Here is a 23473-nt window from a genome sequence, read left to right as displayed (position 1 = left end):
GGGAGCTATGACTAATTATGGACCGATCGTAACCAAATTTGGTGACATGAATTTTGTATATATAAAACTTATTTGGAGCGCAATTTGTGGAGATACATTTATAAATTAAACATTTATGACCGATAAAGTCCAATTTCGGAAGGACATTTGTATGGGGGCTAGGTGAAATAATGGACCGATTTTAGCCAGTTTCAATAGGCTTGGTCCTTGAGCCGAAAAAATAATTTGTATCAAATTTGATCGAAATATTTCAAAATTGCGACCTGTACTCTGCGCACAAGGTTTACATGGACAGCCAGCCGACCAGAAGGACGGACGGACATCGTTTAATCGACTCAGAAAGTGATTCTAAGTCGATCGGTATACTTTAAGGTGGCTGTTAGACTAATATTTTTGGACGTTACAAACATCTGCACAAACGCATAATACCCTCCCCACTATGGTGGTGTAGGGTATAAACATTTAAAAATTATTTATAAACTGAGTGATTTGAAATTATTATTATAATAACTTAACTCTTGCTCTATTGATATTCCAAATTTGCCTTACAACAGTTTAGAAATTCTATATTTATTGACATTTATTTATAATTTATAATTTGTTTCCATACCCCAACATTTTGAGTGTAAAATTTTAAAAACTAATTAACTCTCCTTTAAATAAAAAAAAAACAAACACTTAAACTCTCCTTTTCAAAATCTCCAAATTTACTTTTATTGTTTTATTTTATTCCTTTACCCTAAACACAACTGTCGCCTAGACTCTTTTCTTTTTGTAACTTTTCCTTTATTGCTTATTCTGCCAACAACCGTTTTTTTTCTACTATTTTTGGGGGGTTTTTTGTTTTTCAATTGTTTTACTTTGCAGCTTAACTCTCTTGGAAAAGTTCTTCTATTCCAAATATGTTACTTCAAAATTCCCCTCTTACTAAATATTTGCCTCTTGTTAAATTTTTGTATATAACAGTAATTTTAAATCTATATGTATGGATGTATGTACAAGATAAATTAGTATGTAAGCGAAGTAAATAACTGTATACATTTTCTCATACTCACACTCTCCTAGTAGTGTTTTTGCTCTCAAGTTTTTTGTTGTTGTTTGTCCTACAATAAAATAGTATGGTAAATTTGCGTGTGTTGTTTTGTTTTTGTTGTCTAGGAAACATGTTAATTAAGCTTTTAAGTAGTAAGCATGTTGTTGTTTTTGCAGACTAATATGTCTGTTTATGTGTGTGTGTGTTTTTTTTTATTCAGCTGAGGTTTTAATTTGACTCTTGCCAATTAAGGCACTTTATCGATTAGCTTAATGGCAGACATATTGTATGATGGTCACTTAAAGGTTAGTGTTTTTTTGTTATTGCTGTTTCATTCTCTCAAATTTGGGCTTTAAAACAATGATGATGACCTCATGCTAATTGATTATTTGTAAGGAAATGGTGGCGTATAAATAAGTTTTATAAATTTATTATGGATTTAGACAAGCAAAAAACTTCAAAGTTTTACTAACTTTTAGTCGACCGATCTATTCGAAATATTTTTTTATTAGTTATTTTTCATTATTTTTTCAATAATTATTTAAATAATTATTGTTTTTTACACCTAAACTGGCAACAATGCCTTGAGGCACTCTTCACCTTTTTGCAGCTGGTTGCTAAACTTAATTTGCAAATTAGTTTCTGATAAGTGTTCTGAGTTTATTGGGCCATAATTACCCTAAAAAAAATTATTCCACAACATTTTTTTTAATAAAAAAATTAAATAAAAAAAAAAATTTTATTTAATTTTGACTTCAAATATTTTTTGTTTCTGTTTGAGATATTGAATTGTTCTTTGTTCATGTGTTATATAGACATAATTTCCATTTCAATGATATATATTATGTCTACCTTGTGTTTTTCCCCACACAAAATATATGGACGCAAAATTCACAATTCATTTTAAATGGCTTTAGCTTAATATTTTCTTGGTATGAACTTTGACTTCCGTAATTTGTCTGACAGTAAACTTCAGATTAACATATTATATATCACTGAATAGGAATTTGAAATTGAAAATTCCTAGAAGACTTTTGTTCAAATAAAATAAAAGAGAGAAAAATATTTTTTGAAAATTTTACTTAAACTTTATTTTCAATAATATCGTTTCATTTTAAGAAAATGAACTGTTTATTATAGTATTCCTGATATTCCAAAATATAAGCCAAAAAAGGCCAATTTAGATAATATTCAATCTGAAACACTTTCTAACCCTGAATAACTTGTATTAATTTCCCCGAAATTCGGTTTTACAAAAAGTCTTCCATGATTTTTTTTTAATATTAAAAAGAATTAATGAAAAGAAAGCACAACTTTCTGTCTTTAGATATAAAAATTGGTTCCACTATATTATTTTATTAAAACGGATCAGAAAATAGAATATTGATATCGTTTTCAATTGTTATCGCGATTTAATTTGAGGCCTTGGTACACCGTTCACAGTTTTTTTTTTTGAAATAATTTGGTATCTCGGGAACTATTGGAGATATTATTAAGAACTTTCACATGGTTGGAGGTGAGGTGCTTTCGAGTTAATTCACTTTTGTTCAGCTTACTAGCTCTAATGGGGCCTAACTAGTGACCCCTCAAAGTTGGTCATATCGGGTCGGAATTTTTTTTTTTTTTTTGAAAAATCACCAAAAATTTATTTATAATCCGAATCAGCTTATATTTAAAATACAAATAGTCCTTGAAAAGATCTACAAAAAATTTGATTACAAGTGTAGCTTGTCTCTATTAGTTAAAGAGATATTTCAGTTTATTGATTTATTTTTTTTAAATTTTTTTCTATCATTTTATGGTTTTTTAAATATGGCAGGCCTATGGAGTTTTGAAATTTATTTTTTAAATATTAGCTATATTGTTAATAAAATTCAAAATAAAATAAAAACAACATGCTAACAGTTATCTGGTTTCTATAAAAAGTTACATGCATCCAAAGAAACGTATTTTTAAGTTTTTTCCCCCAAAAAAGGGCATATAGTTTTTCTTTTGTAGAAAAAAATTTTCTTCGTGACTAAATAGAATTTTTATATGATCCCGAAAGAGAACTTAATGCAAAAGCATTTAAATAAAAATTTGGCTCATTTAACTAAACACAACAATCCCCAGAATTAAACAAACTTGGTAAATTTTAAACAAAAATTTTAGGTTTGAGTAAAAAATTATAAAAAGGCCAAGCACCGATCCATGAAAAAGCTGCATATTTGTATAACCCTAGATGTTTCTTAAATATTTACAAAGTTTGTTTTTTATAAAATGGTAAATGACCTCATGGTAAGAACTTTTCTAAAAAAAACTCTGCTTTTGGAACACATTTTCTGCGTTTTAGAAATTTCGGTAATTGAAAATAAAAAATGTTAAACATTATAATGCCATTGATTTTAAAACTATATAAGTTCAAAATTTTGTTATAATATCTTTAACCATTAAAATTTTATATTAATTTAAATTTTATATTTTTCTTTATGGAAAATCTGCATATTATAATTTTTTTAGTTTTTAAGATTAATGTCTTTGTAAACATTTATAAAATTAATTAATTTTTTTAAAATATCAATCTTCAAGTCTTAACGATTTCATCAATATCAAATATTTATATAAAAAGCCTTTATTTACTGCTCAGAAGTTCCAAACAACTTGCCGCCTTTTGAAAATTTTTTTATGTTTTTTCATATTTTGCATGCAAAATGTGTTACAACAAACATTCTTTTAAGTCAATATGTGTTTGAATTCATTCATTCAATGTTTTAACAATTATTTCGCAATATATGTGCAAATAAATATTTCTGCGGTCCCCACGTGAACATATTGTGTTGGCAATAGAATTTCACAATTGAGCACATAATTATGTCCAAGCTTATTGCGTGTGGACCAGACATTGAAAAGTTTAATGTTTCATTTCGTCTTGGAATCATTGCTACTGACAATAAAAATCCAAAATGTATTGCACAGTGGTAAAAACATAGATTTTTCTTATTAAAAAAACGGACACTAGAAAATTTTAAAAAAAACTGAAAGGAATTTTCAATATTTCTAAACCAAACATTTTATTGCAAAAATAAAACACTTTTTAAACCAATTTTATTACAATTTATTGTTTTTAAAACATTTTTACTTCAATTTTAGTTAAATTTCTTTCATAAGATACAAAAAATTCTCTTTCCAATTCGTTTAGTACAATATTTTTAAGCAAAAATCCGCTTTTAAACGATGTTTCTAAATAATGATTGTAATTAAAGTGCGTAACTGCTAAATATTGGGTAAAACGCCAAAAACTTAACTCAGACACAGAGATTTTCAACTCAAACAGGGAGAGAAATTTAATTTCATTAAGAAGAATATAAAATTTCAAATAAAAACTAAACAAATACACATAAAAACAATCTCATAGCTGTAGATACATTGACAATAAGATACAAAGAGCAACAGAGACAGATGGATCTTCTTAAACAAAGAGCAAACAAGACAGAAATATTTATGTTTGTTTAAGATAAATTCCAGTAAAATATTGGAACACCAAAAAACAATATTAAATACAAATGGTATCTAACAGATACTTATTGGAATTTTGTAAATACCCCTTATAAATGGGAATTCTAGTTGGATTTTATTTAAACTGTAACGATAGACTGAAACAGCTAATAACTGTTAGTCGATTGTCCTTGTCTTACCTTAGCTAAATTATAAGGGTTAATATGTTGTTTAAAGATTTTATTGAAAAATCTAACTCATGGATACTCTTTTTCTGGGCAAAAATCCGTTTCAACCATTCAGTTCATTTTGGTACTTTGAGCATAAGCAACGTTTCGTGCGTCAAATCAATGTAGCGTATGAAATTTAAGTGAAATTTTTACAAACAAAAAACAAAAAAAAGAATACAACAAGACACAAATTGTAACTAATGGATTTTTGAAGCCAAGTGGCAAAAAAAACAGAAATAAAAATCTACCCCCCTTAAAAAAAACACGTGCGAAATAAAGAAAATTGAAAAAAAAAGTTTTAAAATAAAGTTAAACTTAACAAAAAAAGTGCAATAAATTTGAAAATAAAAATAAACCATTTTAAGAAAAAACTTGAGAAAAATATATAAAATTCTATGAAATTAAATTAAAAGCAAATAAAAAACATCAAAAGCCTAAAAATATGCCTTGATTTTGTTTATAAAAAAGCTCCTAACAACACTAAATAAAGATTATACAAAAAAAAACTTTATTCAAAATAAATTATTTCAAAATTAATAAAAATAAAAAGAAAATGTGTTAATTTTGTCATTTAAACCACTAAAAACCTATTGTTTTTAACAAATAATTTCTTATTGAAACTTTACAAAAAAAAAAATAAATTAAATAAAAAAAAATTTGTGGCAAATCTGTGTTGTGCCGTCGGTAAAAATGCAAGCCACCAAAATGCGCACTCCCTTCGCCATACAGGAAATTTTGGGTTTGGGTGTTGGTTCGGCCGCAGCTGCTGCTGCCGCCGGCTATCCCCATCCCGTGCACCTACATCCACATCCCGCTCTACCGCCCTCGGCCACCACACCGCCACCCTCCTCACACAATTCCAGCTCCAGCTCACAGCATCCACCCACTCAACGTTTGTCGACCTCGTCGCCGCCCTCGGCCCATACGCCCAGCGATTGCAATAATGCTCCCATTTCACCTGCCTCTTCGACACATGGCCGCCATCGTGACTCCAGATCTTTGTCGCCCGATGTCAGCCGTCTGTCAGCAGCTGCTGCTGCTGCCGCCGCGGCCGCTGCTCATGTGCAATTACCCGTCTTTAATCCGGCCAATTTTTATGCCGCTGCCGGTTATACGGCCGCCGATCATGCTGGCCAGCTAAATGCGGCCGCCCATCATCATCACATGACCACACTGGCGGCTGCTGCCTATTTGAGAGGATTTTTACCGCCGGGCTTTAGTACGCCCCATGAGTTCAGGGGACATTTTCAGCAGCATTTTGGTTCACAGTTTGCGGGTGAGTTTTTTTTTTTGTTTTGTGAAATAAAGTGAATTTAAACAACTATTGCAGTTAACACAAACAGCAGATTTTAACAAAAATTTATAAAATTTAATTTTGCCGTTTGGACTAAATTTTTTAATGAGAATTTTGAAACTAAACATCTAAAACTAAGAAAGTGAAACGAATTTATTGAAATTTTAACAATATCCCCAGTTCTTAATCCCCTGTCTATACCTGATACATTTTTATCATGATAAACGTCAAAATGGTTGTCAAAATAAAAAATTATCACATTTACCCCCATTTTCTCAATATCTGGTTATCGTTTTTCGTAACGATAAACCTCCCATTAACATTTTTTTTGTATGAGAACTGTCAGTTTATCACGATAAAAAATAACCAGAGATTGAGAAAATGGGGGTTATTAGTATTATTGCTTCCTTATAGCAAAATAGTTAGAGCTTTGCTCATACAATTTTGTCTTGACAATAAACGTCATTAATTGTTATGATAAAAATTTGTCAAGTATAGACAGGGGCTAATGCCCTCAGTTGCCTGAGGAAAAGCTCTAAATATTTTGTCACAACAAAGCAATAATATCAATAAATGGAGTCTATAGCAGATATTTTTTTAATTTTAACAACAAAAATTTATCAGGTGTAGACAAGGGCTAAGATTGTAATACTTCTCCCAAAAATGTTGACAATATTGTCCCTCTAACCATCCAAAAGTTAATTTAAACCACACTAAAGTTAAAGCTAACTTCAGATACAGTTTAAAATTGTTTTCTTTATTGTTTTAAAATTGTTTTATTCCAAAATTTTTCAAGTGTAAACATGGTTTAAGTTATTGATTCAATGATTATTTAAAAAAGTATTCAAAAATAATTGACTACAATTCTGTGCTAAATAAAAACACTATAATAACAAAAATAAAAGCTTAAATTGTTTATATGTTACAAAAATAAATGTTTTTATAAAAATACTTGTTAAATTTTTATTAACAAAGTCTAATAGAAACTCATAAAGTGCAGTTTATTGTGGGTTTATTACAACAGACTGAAAAAATCAGGAAATTATACAATAACGAAGTAAAATTTTCCCGTGTAAATGCAGTTTTCAATATGTGATAGAAATATAAGACCTGTCTATACCTGACAAATATTTATCATAACAATTAATGATGTTTGCTGTCAAGACAGAAATGTCTGAACAAAAGCTCTAACAATTTTGTCATAACAAAGCAATAATACTAATAAATGGAGTAGTTTTTATCTTGACAACCTTTTTGACTTTTATCATGACACAAATTTATTAGGTATAGACATAGGCTAAACAAGCAAAGTAGCCAAATATGATTTTGAGTGAAAATTTTCTTATTTAAGGATTGGTTTTAGCATTGTTTTTAGCATAATGGAAAGTAAATCTTACAATTATTATTCTAATTTACACTGTTACAAAAATAAAAGTTTTCAAAAAATAATTTTTCTATTCCTAGTAAAATAATTTAATAAAAATAGCTACGAAGCAATGAAAATCTGTTTTAGAATAATATATATACAAACAATTAAGTTTAAAGTCATCTATTTATGTTTTATTTAAAAAAAAACTGAACAAATTTATCGTCCAATATTAGTTTTCTTTCCTATGTAAGCAGGGCAATACAGGTCTATACGCTAACATTGAAAATGTTTAAACAATATGGAGATTAATACAAAAACCTAAGTTTAAATTAATCTATTCATGTTTTTTAAATAAAACTGAACAAATTTATCGCCCAATATAATTTTTCTTTTCCATGTAAACTTGGCAATACAGCACTGCAATATAACATTAAGATTTGTTAAACAAAAAGAGACTAATTAAAAAATATTAAGTTTAAAGTCATCTATTTATGTTTTAATTTAAATCAAACTGATTTAATTTGACCTGCAATACTATTTTTCTTTCCCAAGTAAACTTGGCTTTTAAACGTTAATAGAAATATGAACAAAAATAGCAGCCACAAGACATTGAATGTTGACAAGCTTGTTATTTAATTAATACAAAACCACTATCCTCAAAATATTGGAAACACAAAGTATTTTTGTTAACCCTAGGTCTCCACATAGCAATATTTATTGCTGCAATTGTCAAATTTGATTGCGTCAATGAAATTTGCGAGTGTAGACCGCACTTATGGCAAGTAGCAATTATTGCTAAGCAATAAGCTGTCAGTACAGTTGTCATTAATATCAAATTTCTTCTTTCTATGATTCAGTGCAATTAATTGATACATATTTAATTTATTTAAGTACCAAAAGTAAAAAAAAAAACAAAGAAATTAGTGAAAGAAAATCATTCAACACAAAATATAAGCAAAATACACAACAGTTTTTCATAGATCTTCTCGCGTTGAAAATTTTGTGTTTGTAACGAACGTTTTCTCCACTTAAATCAATCAGCAATCGCTGTGTTGTTGTTCTGCCGACGTTATTGCTTGTGTTTAGCAATAAAAATTGCTACATGGAGACCTAGGGTGAGAAAACATTAAATTAGCAAAATGAGTAAAACTTCAATTAAATTTTAAAGTTTTTAGAGAACAAAATAGTGTAACAAATAGTGGTTAATAAGAGACATTACATTAGTAAAATGAGTGAAAATTCAATTAAATTTTAAAGATTTTTTAAGAAAAAAATGTTTAAAATTATTTATTATTGAATTTGTTTAATCAAACATAAATGTATTTAGCTTTTAATATTATTTTTCTTCCCCTTGCAATCTTACTACTTGGCTTTCAATATTTGACTCCTGTCTCCACATGTAATTTATATTTCCTAACATAAATAATAATGACGGCAAAATAACGCAACTTTATTTCCATTTTTATGTTTATGTTCAAGGGTTAGAGAAGACGTATTTATGAAATTTGTTTTTGTAATTTCATATTTTGATAACGATTCTATTTCTTGATTTTGTTGCTTAATTTATAATAACATTACTACTTTTTCTGTTTTGGTTGTACAAATTAAAAAAAAAAACGATTTAACGATTTATATTGAACATTATTTCTTCAAAAAAGTTCGAAGAATTATTTCCTAATATATGTGTAAATAAATGTTTTTTGGCATCCACATGTGAACATATGCTGTTGGCAATAGAATGTGACAGTTATTATATTATTTTTCTTTCCCATGTAAACTTGACTTTCAATATTTGACAGAAACATTAGCCCCTGTCTCCACGCTACATTTTTATTTCCTAACATAATAAATAACTTCAACAAAATAACGGAACTTTATTTCCAACTATATATGACTATTTTTATTTAGTATTTCTTGATTTTTCAGCTTTATTTTTTTTTACATTACTACTTTTGCTGTTATGGTTTAGCAAATTAATAACAATAAAAGCAAATTTGACAGTGTATTTCTTCAAAAAAAAGTTCGAAGAATTATTTCGTAATATATGTGTAAATAAATGTTTTTTGCGGTCCACACATAAACATTTAGTGTTGGCAATAGAATTTGACAGTTGAGTACATAATTATTTGCAAGTTTATTGCCCGTGGAGACACCCGATAATTAACAAACAAACGCTGATACATAATATTGAATGAAAGTCCCCAAGTTTAATGTTTGTTTAATACAAAAAATCGTCAATTTGATGGCAAACACCAGGAAATTAATGTTTTTATTAAAAATTAAAGAATATTCTTATTTGGAATTTTTGACACTAAACTTTTTACAGTTATACATAATATACATTCTTTAAAAATAAATAAAAATAAATTTCGTTTGATATAAACATATCCAGTTAAGCCTATGTCTATACTTGACATAACACATTTGTTATGATATTTGTTAACCAGACAAAGTTGTATGAGCTGAACAATTTTGTCATAATGATGCAATATTCCTTATAAATGGAGACTAAACTTAATAAGTTTTTCTCTAGACACACATTTTGAAATATATCATGTCAAAAATGTCTCAAGTATAGACATTAAACAGTTTTTTTCAACCCATCCACAATAAATCTTAGGAATCAATATCTTCTAAACGATTGAAAGAAACTGCAAATGAAAATTTTAGAGCACGATTTAAGATTTTTAGAAAGTTTAGATTGTAACCAACCAATTTGAGATTTACAAAATATCGAATTTGAAAAAGTCAGCGGTAAAATCTGGAAAAAAGAAATTCAAAAAACTAATGTCTGCAATTTCGAAAGCTTTCGAAAGCGTCAATTAAGATCATTCTCACTTAAAAACTTAGACAGCTGAGCAGAAAATATTGAAATTTGAACATCAATTTTTAATTGATTTTCAATACACAGTTTATAAACATGAATTTTTTCTAACAAAAATCCAAGAAGGAATCAAAACAATGTCGACTACTCTGTTCCACAGTGAAGCGTATCCCAGAGCCTTCGGCTGCGATCGAAAAAATAGTAGTAGTCGGACGGGGCAAGGTCTGGACAAAACTTCCCAACCACTTCATTCTAAATAGTTTTTAACAGACATTGCAACATGTTACCAAGTGTTTACATGATGAAATATTACGGGTTTCATGTCTGGCGGCATATTCAGGGTGTTTTTCGGCCAATGTTCACTTCAAACGAACCAGTTGTGTTCCGTACAGGTTCCATGTTATGGTCTGACCAGATTTCAGCCGCTCATAATAGATAGGACCTTTTGGTCAAACCAAATTTGGCTTTGGTGTCAATTCGGCTGGTTGCTCGGGATTTACATACGATCTCTTAAGCTTCGTTTTATCGTAATGCATCGATTTTTCATTGCAAGTAATGATTCGATGCAAAATTTTGTTCAAGCATCATTTCGGATATGCAAAATCGTTTTTCAAGAACTCTCGGCTTCAATTCCCATGGTCCCTAATTTCCCTGCTTTTGGATGAATCCTACTACTCGCAAACGATTTTGAAATTGCTGCTTGAGTAGCTCCCTATGATTTAGCAAGCTCTTGTTGAGTTTTAGAACAATCTTCATGGAGTAATGCCTCCCATTCTTGCTCTTCAAACATTTTTTTGCTGGGCTTAACCGCACAAACCATCTCTCGTACGTTGAAATCGATGGTAATCATTCACCATAAGCTTTGGTGAGCAATTGGTGTGCTTCAGCGGCACTTTTGGTTCAAATTAAAGAAGTAAAGCAAAACTTCCCGCATATGACGCTTTGTTGGCAGCACTATAATGTTCAATAACTAAGTGAGAATAAATGACAGATATGAACCCTTCAAAATGACATATAAGTTATTAAAAACAATATTCTGGAAGAAGATTTTTATTAAATTTATGTTTAACAGTGAAATAGAAGCTTAACATTCTAAGCTTTTGAACTAAAACTTTGGTAAATATAGTAATAAATACCAAATTTGGAACTTCAGGAGGGTAAAAGCTAAGCTTTCAGAATAGTGTGTGCGAAGTTGTCAAACTAAAATACAGAAAGCTACATTAGACTGAAGTTTAAAATCTCATGCATGAAAAATTAATGAATTTCTGATTTTTACAAAATAATTGTATGAAAAATTAGGCTGAATGTATTCTAAATTTCCAAAATTGCTAAAATTTTCTTGAACAAATGAGTTCAATTGCTGATATTTACTTCTTTACACAAGGCTGGCCAGAAGGCTGCGAAAACAGCTGTAGTGATCCAGAAAGTGCATTAGAATCTGCCTTATTTTTAGAAAAAAATTATTTCAATTTATTTATAAATTGTTTTATAACTTTATTATTATTTCTCTAAGTGTATTTTCTTTCCACATTTAAAAAAAATCTTTTGTTCTCTACATTATTTCTTATAAATAAATTTTTGCTACTTTGTTGCATAATTTTACTTTTGCAAAATTACCTACTTTAAGACAGCCAAGTCTATTTTTATTTTGTAGAAAATCTTAGGCTAATTAGTTACATATTCTTTATTATTATTATATTTTTTTGTTTTGTTCTAAACCCATCCATTGGGTATACTTGAACCGAGTAGAAAAGACATGCAGCAAAAAAGCTAAAACAAAACTCTTGAATAGACTTTGGAAGACGTAACAAAAAACCCCTAAGAAAATGCAGCCATTCAATGTCATATATACAATGTTTTTTGTATAAAGATACAAAAAAAATGACTGAAAAGTATTCGTTACATATGTAAATTTGTAGGTAAATCGGTAGCTACATATGTATATAGCAAAATTTGTATGTATTAGAGATAGAGATTTTTGTAGAACAAAAAGAAACCACAATTATAAGTGGGCTAACTTAGCTATCTAAGATGCAACACTTCATATATTAAGAGGGGGTAAGCAAGAAAAAAAATATATTAACAGAAAAAATATTTATACACTGAGCAAATAAAAATAATTAAAAAAAATAAAGATATAATTCAGCTTAATAAACAATTATTGGTTTCAAATTACTTTAAATTTATTAAATTTTAACAATAAATTACTTAATTTATTATGTTTTGTAAGTAATTTCTATTAATTTAATTTATTTCCCTTGCTTTTCTATTAATTGTTTTTAATTTTCTCTAAATTTCCTTAAAACTACCGTAATTATTTGTCTAACTGTATGTTTGATACAAAGCACACCATTGAGCACAACAGAGAGCGAAAAAAATGCAACAAAAACAATGCCTACATGAACAAAAAAATAACAACAACAGCAAAAAACTGGCTTATAAAGCTTATGAATACATAATATGAAAACAGCAACAACACCAGAATGGCAAGAAAAGAAAGCCTGCAAAAAAACAAAACACAGAACACACATACTCACACTCATGTATACAAACATCTAACTCCCATTTTATGAATAAGTGGCAACCAAGTGGCAACTCTAATAAGCCTGATGCCTAAAAAATCATGTGCCGGGAACATATAGAAAATAAACAAATAACAAAAACGGTTTAAATAACACAAAAAATAATAAATCCTTTTAAATTATTAAATACTTTTAGGTAATTTTAAACATATAATATATTTTTAGATACATATGTCTAAAAATAAACCGTTAAATTTTAATTTCCTAAATATGACACCTTTTTGTTATGTTTCTGTTTCTGTTTTTTTTTGGGTGTCACCTTAAATATTTTCTATTTTAGGTAAATTAACCAACCCTCTTTGCTGCTTTGCTTGTTTGATACAAAGAGAATTAATAGAAATATTTCAAAATTAGCATGTGTTTTTTTGTGTTAAGGTGTTAACAATAAAGGAAAGGGGTTATCTATTTATATAAATATGAATTTTATCAAATAAATACACACTGTGCAAGTAAATCGAAAGGTTTGCCTTTCCAAAAAAAACGCCATATTGGAAATGGTGATGTTAACTGTACAAAAGATCTTTAAAGCTTTTAAATTATAACTAAAAGTGATAGTAGGTACATTTCATTTGTAAAAAATCTGTTCATTCCTGTTCTTGGATCCATCAGTGTTGTTTTCACTGATGGATAGTGGAGAAGTAAAAGAAGAGGAAAGAGTTTACAAGAGAAATTATAGATAGAAGTTAGAGGAGAGAAGAATTCAGACCATCATGCGACATATACAGGGACACTATGAGGTGCAATTTGCATCCTCGGTCTTATTAACCATCTGCTTTTTCTAAAAAAAGCCGTCTATGCACCTTAATTCCTTCCCAGATAATTCGGAAAGATTGCTAAAGGATCGTTAGTCTAAATGACTGGCATGCAGATATCCCAGTGCCCGACAATTGCAAAAGAAGTGTAAGATGGTCCCTTCCTCCTCCTCGTTTTGTCAACTCTTGCAACATGGGTACCGAAAGTGCAATGCCCGGTGATCATCACATTGTAAACCAAGTAGATACGTCGTGCGTTTACAGACCATATCATTCTCGTAATAGCACAAGTGGACTCATTATCCCACCTTGTTTGGGGAAATTCATAATATGCATTATTTATTCGCTGCTTACACGTCGACAGCGGAATGCCACATAGAAAGTCTATTTCATATTCCGACATTGAGGCTCCTATTTTCGCCAAGTTATCAGCAATACAATTGTCTTCGTTATTCCTGTGTCCACGTACCCAACTAAGAACAACTGTGTGTCGCCATCTCATTTAAGGATGCCCGGCTTTCCTGGACTATATTTGATGTTGTATAAATACCTATCAGGAATTTTATTGCAGCTTTACTGTCTGTATCTCTACCAGATATCCTATAATATCTAAGCCAGTTGGGCGCTCTCCTAATGGCCGATACCTCGTCCTAAAGAATATTACATCCATTTGGAAGTCTAAAAGACATTATATTCCCTTTTTTTGGACCCATCTGTATAGATGAATTGCCCTATTAAACAAAAGGGAGGGACCATCATCAGATTCCATACTGGACGGTATTGAAAAACTGAAGTTCCTCAGCAAAAAGAGTCTAGGGGTGTTGTAGCAGAGGGGGTTTGTAGTGACAATTTATGGAGTCAATATCATTTAATACAGGGGACTGTAACATACAGAGAAATGAGGTAGCAGATGATCTGGCCGGACATGGCTCAGATCTGGACCATGGTAATATGGACCTCCTATTTTTCACTAATACAAGCTAATATTTGAAAGATTCCCTGACTCCACCAATCAATTTTGGAAGAGTAGGACGGATTATCAAGTGTGAAAGGCCTTTTGGCCACAACTGGGTGCACTAATTCGGTTGGATAGGTATAGTCTCAGAATTCTGGTAATAGTGATAACCGGTCAGTATTCAATTGAGGCCTTCATAGGTAAATGGGATCTGCTAAATGGGAACGAGGATTAAAACCTAGAATTTGTCACAACTACAGGCAAATCTTTGTAAGTTTCCGTGACTTTACCAATAAATTCTGGAAGAGTAGGACGTATCCAAGGCCTTTTGGCCACAACTGGATGCAAAGGCAATCAAAACACTAATTGGGTTGGGTTGGGTAGGTGTAGTCTCAGAATTCTGGTAAGAGTGATTACCGGTCACTGCTCAATTGAAACCTTCATAGGTAAATGGGATCTGGACCATGGTACTAGGCAACGGGGAGTAATACCTCCTATTTGTCACTACTACAGGCAAATCTTTGAAAGTTTCCATGACTTTACCAATCAATTCTGGAAGAGTAGAACGGATTATCAAGTATCCCAGGCCTTTTGGCCACAACTGGATGCAAAGGCAACCAAAACACTAATTGGGTTGGATAGGTGTAGTATCAGAATTCTGTACTCAATTGGAGCCTTTATAGGTAAATGGGATCTGGACAATGGTAATAGGGAACGGGGTGTACGTAAGACCTCCTCTTTTTCACCAATACAAGCTTATATTTGAAAAATACCGTGACTCCACCAATCAATTTTCGAAGAGTCGGACGGATTGTTAAGTGTCCAATGCCTTTTGACCACAACTAGATGCAAAGGCAGCCATAACACTAATTCGGTTGGATAGGTATAGTCTCAGAATTCTAGTAGGTATGATAAACGGTCAGTGCTTAATTGGGTCCTTTATAGGTAAATGGGAGTAAGACCTCCTATTTTTCACTACTACAGGCAAATCTTTGAAAGTTTCCGTGACTTTTCCAACCACTTCCGGAAGAGTAGGACTGATTATCAAGTGTCCAAGGTCTTTTGCCAAAAATTTAATGCAGAGGCAACCAAAACACTAATTGTAGAAGTAGTAGAAGTAAGAAGAGGTCACTGTTCAATTGGTGCCTTGTTATGTTCACGATGTAACAACATCTTATTTCTGAATAACTGAGTAATTTTTTATTAGTATTTCTTCATCCAGGTTATTGCTTTGCTTTATACAAACAAAATGTTTTCATATATTACCTTCCAAGCTATCAGTCAGCATTGCTTTTCCTATTTTCGTATTACTTTCCTTAGGATTTCACTGTTTTAATAGAAATTTCCTCTTAAATCTAGTCATGAGTCCTTGTTTTGAAAATCCTTTGGAATCAGCTCAATAATTCTTCTGAAATTCTTGTCAACATCTATAAATCATATTGCAATGCATTCGAAAGTTTCCCCCATTTTATGTAGAAATTACTATCGAATTACTTTTCTCTGTGAAGTTGTCACCATTGTTTTTTGTATTTTCTTTAATTTTCTCAGGATTATCCCTGCGAATAGGTTGAAAAATTCTTCTGAAATTCTGGTCAACATCTCCATTTGATTTCGAAATAAGGGAGTATCAAATGTCGTTTTTCTGATTACTTTTACAAGAATGATGGTACCGAACTTGTTTTAAAAAGTTCTTACGAATAGACTCAAAAATTCTTCTGAATTTCTGATCAACATCTCCAAAACATGTAAGGATGTAAGTGCTCGTAGTTTCCACTTAACAATGTCTCTCGTTTCATATCGAAAGTAGGAACTATCGAATGTCCATTTACATATTACTTTTGGTAGAATAAATTCACTATTTTTATAATAATTATATTATTTTGAGTGACGAAAGAAACTTTAGGTGTTCTCAAAGAAACTTTAGGTTTCGGACGATATTAAACAGGGTTCTCCAACCTCAGTAATAGCTCCTCTAAGGAGAGCTAATCAGAGTCTGGAATAAATGATGACCTTTGGTACAAATTATTCTGATATCGATTTGAAAAGTTATCCTCTCTCCTGATCGTCTTCTTATATTGATACAAAATATTTGCAAATCTTGTTGGAGTTTTGTCAAATTTTATAATTCATATCTAAAATAAGTTCTTCTTATTTATTTTTCCAGCTTAAAATTTCACAATGTCATGAATTTTATTAATGATTGGCATTTGTTTCTCGTTCTATCAAGTTTCATTTTATAGAAATTTCCTTGCTTCAACTGATCTAACAGAATCCAATCATGAAATTTTGTAAAATCATCTTAATTCTATTAATTGATTTATTGGAAATCATCTCAGTTGGCTATCCTGAACTCTTCTGCGGTTTTGTTGTCTTTCGATAGGAAATAAATTCAGTAAATACTTTTTTGAATAAGTTTTCTTCTATAGAAATGTTGAGTCAATTTGTTCAACTCTCTCAGCAACTTTCCAAAACTTCAACCAACGAAATGCCGAAAATACTTTTGAATAAGTTTTCTTCTATAGAAATGTTGAGCCAATTTGTTTAACTCTCTTAGCAACTTTCCAAAACCTCAATTAACCATCTAACAGAAGCAAGCCAATTATGATTTTTTTTAAAAGTTTCAATCGGAAGTCATGTCAGTTGGGTATCTTGACGATATTGATGATCTTTCATATCCTAAATCATGAGTTTTGTTAACAGTTTTATCGTATACCATTTAATTTGGCCATGCTGAACTTTTCGAGGCTTTTGTACTCCTTCAACTATCTTGATTAATTTGGGATATTGTTTGATTACCAGAATCTTTTGAATACTTCATGGCAAACAGTTTTCTCCTTTGGAAACATCTACTCAATTCTACTTCTGTAGATGATTCTGCATCAACAGATTATAAATTTTGTTAATGATTTCAAATCAAATGCCCAATTTTTCGGAAGTTTTGTGATAGAACTCTTTTGAATCATACCACAAGTTCTGGGAAATTCACTATTTTGGATTTAGGAAATGGTGATCTGTTCGATTTTAAGCAAACATTTGCTTCGCATTTGTAAATTGGAATATCTAGGAAATCCTAGCTGTAAAAATATTTCCTCTCTTATTATATTAATGACAAATTTAATTTGTTTCATTAAATTGAAGCTGTAGTTGTCAGTAGAATTTTAACTTTCATTCCATCCTTACTTTTTATGATGAACACAGTGAATTAGTTCAAGTTCATTTAGTTGGACTAAATTCCTTATTTGAACCTAAAAGAAAACATCATTGTAATGTTCATTAGTTCCTTGAAGTGTGTTGATGGATCCTTGTTTCTTTAAGTATTGGTTTAGACGTTTCAGTAACCTGTTTCAAGGTTCTCCAAAAAGCTTGGAAAAATTATGTGGTGAAGGAACACGTTTGTTTCCAGGTTACTTTCAGACATAGAGAAAGGTGGACAGAGACGTTTCAGTAACCTATTTCATGGCTCTCCAAAAAGCTTGAACAAATTATGTGGTGAAGGAACACGTTTGTTTCCAGTTTACCATCAGACATAGAGAAAGGTGGGCAGAGACGTTTCAGTAACCTGTTTGAAGGTTCTCCAAAAAGCTTCGATAAATTATGTGGCGAAGGAACACGTTTCTTTCCAGTTTACTTTCAGGCATAAAGAAAGGTAGCCAGAGACGTTTCAGTAACCTATTTCAAGGTTCTCCAAAAAGCTGAAGGAATACGTTTGCTTCCAGTTTACTTTCAGGCATAGAGAAAGGTATACTTAGACCATCTTAAATGTGGAAAGATCTGTTAAGCTCGTCAAACGGTATGAATGAACTTCGAGACAAAGAAGCCTGAAATATATGGCCAACTAATCCTTTTCTGTAAAATGCATAAATTTTCCTTTAAACTCCTTATTTTTTAACATTTCATTCATGGCTTAAAGACTTTTTTTGGAATTGCATGACTTTTGGTTTCATTCAATTTAGTAAATCCAGTAATTAGTAAACAATTAAGCCTTAAAATCATAAGACCTTCATTATTTCCAACCTTTTTTTTCTGCTTACTTTTTGCAAAACCATCTCTACTTACTTAAACTATTAACTACTTATCGTTTTACCTTTTCACCAAGTAGAGTTAAGTATAAAACGTAGACAAAACCCACAATAGTCATAAAATAATCAAATTATGTTTTAAGAAAGTTGAGCATAAACACAATAAAGTAAAGTAATTGTTTGTAGAGTGACAGTGGGTAAAATTGTAAAGAATACCAAATTGAGGATGTCCGGACTTAACACGTATTGTTTTGAGAAAACATATCTTAAATAATATCACACCTTTAAACACTCAAAAGAAGGAATACAAAAAAAAGACAAAGAAACCACACAAAGTCTTGGAAATCTTAGTAATAGAAGAACTACTACTAGGCAAAATACTACCTGCTGCTACTCGAGCTTTAAGGATATTAAAAAAAACAACAACCTTTAAAAGTGTTTTTTTTTAAAGAATGTTAATGACACGTTAAGGAAAGTGCCAGAACTAGGAAAAAAAGGTGCAAAACAACACTTACAAAGGTGCGAAAAAGTAGGCGTTTGTCTATTTACCAAAAGTAAACATTGTCAATATGTTAACATAGAGACAGAGTGGCTTGTTAGTTTTACGGCGAAAAGGCTGTTGGACTAAGAAATATGAAGAAGAAAACACTTGAGAGAAATTGTAGCTAGGAAACTATCTGCTAGATGTTTGTGCAAGAAACCTCTTGAAATGTTGAAAGTAGTCTTTTTTTTCTACGAATTATACGGGTTATTTTTTTTTTTGTTATTATTTTCTGCATTTAAGTATGTATTCTTAAAAGTGTGGTTAGTTTATTTTATTTACAAGTGGCAAATGCTACTGTAAAATACAAAGGGACATTGTAAAAGAAATAAGGTAAATATTTAAAGGTTTCAACACTGAAAAAAATAAAGAATTAAGGGAAAGTAAGGCAAGTTTTTAAGCGGGGATAAAGTAAAGCTAACTTTTCTGCAAGTGTAACGCTTTAGATATTTCTTTCCAATTGTTATTTTCGTTTGTCCTTTTTTTTTTGCTTGTTGAAGAAACCAAAAAAGTCAATATTATTACTATAATGTACATCCTTAGTCCTTACACATGTACTCTTTAAGGACATCCATATGCTACACTAACAGTTCACATCATATCCTTATTTTCTTAAGGGTAAATACAAGTATTTTACGTTGAAAAAAAAATAAAGAAAATGATGTTACCTTTTTTTATAGGTAGCTACATTATTTTATGGTTTCAGTTCTTTTTAACACGTATTACTTTGTTGACTTTTAACCCTTTATCTGGCCATGTAACAGAAATGTCACATACCCAAAAATTGCCTATATATTGCTGTGTTTTATCAATATAATTATTTTAGGTTTTGTAACATAATTAGTACAAACTGTACTCAATAACAAAGAAATAAAATGTAACGGGACAATATTATTATCACATGTTTTTCTGTGCCAAAAGGTTATTGCTGAAAAAAATTTCAAACCATAACAAGTGTTTAAGTTTTCAGTGTGAAAATCAGATTTGTGTTATACATATTATTTTCTTGGTTTATAATAAGTCCGTAAGTATGTAATAAAGTGATTTTCATAAAATACAACTGAAAGCAAACCATATTCTAATTGTATTTGGTTAATTTCAGTTTGTTACATTTATGTCACATTGCACAGTAATGTGTTTTTTTTTCGTAGCCTACATGTAAATATGTCGCTGACGAATGCGAAAATTTTAGAAATTCTTGAGGAAAGTGAGGATGGACTTGACTTTGACGATGATAGTGTGGCTGATCCTGAATATTCGGTAGATGTAGAAGACTCCATTTTTGAAGATGTTGCTCATGATCCTGAATATACTGTAGATGCACAAGACGCCATTATCGAAGATGTTGCTCCAGATATTAACGATATAATAGAATGTGTAGGAAATGAAGCAGCAGAAAGTAGGCAATGCCAAAAGAAGCGTTATGAGAACATTCTTTGGAAAAAGAAAAACCTTGTTCTAAATGAGCAACAACTGATATTCAAAGGGAATACAACATTGCCCGAAGAAATAAAAAGCCTTAGCACTCCAATACAATATTTTTTTTACTTCCTTTCAAAAGAAATGTTGCAATACATTGCTGATGAAACAAATTTGTATATCACGCAAAAGGACATCAGTGATACATTTCGCGTAGCACAAATAGATATTCAACAATTTATTGGCATTGTGTACATGATGTCGTTGGTACAGCTTCCTAATGCATCCAGTCACTGGAGCAACAGCATTGGGACCACAAAAATACGAGAAGTGATGCCTTTAAAAAAATTTGAAAAAATTAGACGGGTAATTCACTTCAATGATAACACCAAAAATCTGGCTGCAACCGACAAAAATTATGATAGAATGTTTAAAGTCCGGCCAGTCATAGACGAATTAAATAAAAATTTTCGTAAAGTTCCTCTTGAACCACATCTTTGTGTCGATGAACAGATGTGTTCTACCAAAGCCAGAAACCATCTAAAGCGTTACATACCTAACAAACCCCATAAATGGGGTTATAAAATATATGTACTATGTGGGTCTTCGGGATTCGCTTATAAAATTGAGCCAGAAACTGGAAAGGAAAATGTTATTGAGAGCAACGAACCTGACCTAGGCGCATCTTCAAATGTAGTCATGAGACTGGCGCGAATCATTCCCAGAAAACAAAATTTTCAACTATATTTCGACAATTATTTTACTTCTTTGCCTCTCCTCGCCTATTTAGCTAAAGAAGGAATTTTTAGCGTAGGAACGATAAGAAGAAACCGTATTCAAAATTGTAAACTTCCACCTGAAAAGGAAATGATTAAGAACAATAGAGGATCTTCTGTAGAGTTTGTTTGTAGCGTTGAAGGAATTGAAATTGCAACAGTCTCATGGAAGGACAACAAAATTGTAAATCTGGCTTCTACTTTCATTGGTGAAATCCCAAAACGTCCAGTAAAGAGATACGACAAAGCTCAAAAAAAGTATATTGAAATAGAACGTCCTTCCATTGTTGGCCAATATAATGCGCACATGGGAGGTGTAGATCTCATTGACGCTATTATGGGAAGATACAAAATTCAGCTTCGCAGTAAAAGGTGGCAAGTTCGATTATTTTACCACTTTTTAGATTTAGTAATGGCGAACTCATGGCTATTGTACAAAAAGAACAGTGCAGCCAATAAAACACACAAGTTGTTATCTTCTGCAGAATTTCGTCTGCAGATTGCTGAAACTCTTTTGAAGCTCGATACCAAATCTAAAATAAAAAGAACGAGATCAATTGAACCTGATTTACAAGCAAAAAAGTCCAAAGGACCGGCTCAACATGCTCCACCACAAGCTGTACGTCTAGACCAGGTTGGTCATTGGCCAGTCTGGGCGGAAAAGAGAATACGGTGCAAAATGCCAAATTGCCAAGGCGTGTCACAAACTTTATGCGAAAAATGTGGTGTTGCATTGTGCTATAACAAAAATAATAACTGCTTCCGTGCATTCCATCTATCATAAAATATTTGCAACTTTTCAGGCAATGTAACATTTCTGTAACACACCAGTTTTTTTTAAATTAACAAGAAAAAAATATTTTTTTAAAATTTCTGAATAAATATGTGTTTTTATTTTAGTATTAGTAATAGAAAAATAACTTTTTGCACTTAAAATAACATGTTGCCAGATAAAGGGTTAACTTTAATTTGGTTGGTAGTTTAATACCCACTTTAGTTAATGTTTAATACAACTTTTTAGGGTGCAAAATAAACCACAAATTGACCAATTGACTTGAATTTCTAAGGACTTAAATGTAAATGATAGTTTAAGGGGAAAATAATAAAGAAAATTTGTTTTATTTTTAATAAATATTTGATTAGAAATATTTTTAAATTGTTTTAAAGCCATTTAAACTAAAAAATTTTTAGAAACTTAACAGAAAATACAAGCTTTTTGTAGTAATAAATAAAAAATTAAGAATTTTGTAACATAACCTTAATAAATATTGCTTTTATAGCTTAAGTTTTTAATATTTCTTAGTTTTTTATAAATTCAGCGATTTTCCGCTTAAACACAGACTGGCAGCACTGCTAGTTACCGTTATTAAACTGTATTATCGACCAAAAAGCTTTGCATTAAATCAAAAACACCTTAAAACAAACGAAAAATATTAAAATTTAACTAAATTAACTCGAAATAATAATAATAATGCTTACAGTTTCAACTAAATATAAATTAAAACTAATATTAACTAAAAATTTTAAAGGAAAATTTAAAAAATAAAAATTTATTTTAATAAATATTTCCAAATTCCTTTAAATCCATTTAAACTAAAAATTATTTTAAAAACTAAACATAAAATACCGACTTTTAGTAGTAAGAAATACAAAATTAAGAATTTTGTAACATAATCTTAATAAAGATTGCTTTTATAGCTTAAATTTTTAATATTTCTTAATATTTTATGTTGAAAACCACAAAGAAAATAATTTCAGCGATTTTCCGCTAAAACACAGACTGGCAGCACTGCTAGTTACCGTTATTAAACTGTATTACCTACCATTAGTGTTGCCAACCTAAAACACCTTAAAACAAACAAAAAATATTAAATTTTAACTAAATTAACTCGAAATTATACTAATGCTTACAGTTTTAACAAAATATAAATTGAAACTAAAATTTTTAAAGGAAAATTGAAAAAAAAAATTAATTTTTCTAAGGAAAACTTAAACCAAAACCCAATATCAACATTAATAATTAAAAAGATCCATATTTCTTGTAAGAATAATAAGAAAACAACTCAAATATTATAGTTTTTTCAGGCACACGCTTCCTAGAATCATTAGTTAAACACTTGAAGCAACATATTCTAAAGGTTTCAAAATAAATAAAGAATGATGAGTGTGAATAGCTGGCGAAAGGCCCTGTGTAACTCTAGCATG

At 30.5% G+C, this 23473-nt stretch overlaps 1 protein-coding gene across 1 annotated transcript in view; it reads left to right on the top strand.

The window, feature by feature from the left end:
- Positions 1-5382: 5382 nt before the first annotated feature.
- The window catches only part of Vsx1 (Visual system homeobox 1), a 48926-nt gene continuing 30835 nt past the window's right edge, over positions 5383-23473 (top strand). Inside the window, exon 1 of the mRNA XM_065509708.1 lies at positions 5383-6013. Coding sequence (XP_065365780.1) covers positions 5428-6013 — 586 coding nt within the window. The 5' untranslated portion in view covers positions 5383-5427. The remainder of the gene's footprint in view (positions 6014-23473) is intronic.

The sequence above is a fragment of the Calliphora vicina genome, chromosome 4, assembly GCF_958450345.1.
Source record: "Calliphora vicina chromosome 4, idCalVici1.1, whole genome shotgun sequence".
In the NCBI taxonomy this organism is placed as follows: Eukaryota; Metazoa; Arthropoda; class Insecta; order Diptera; family Calliphoridae; genus Calliphora; species Calliphora vicina.
Note: the sequence above shows the minus strand (reverse complement) of the source record. Positions and strands in the feature narration are given on the sequence as shown.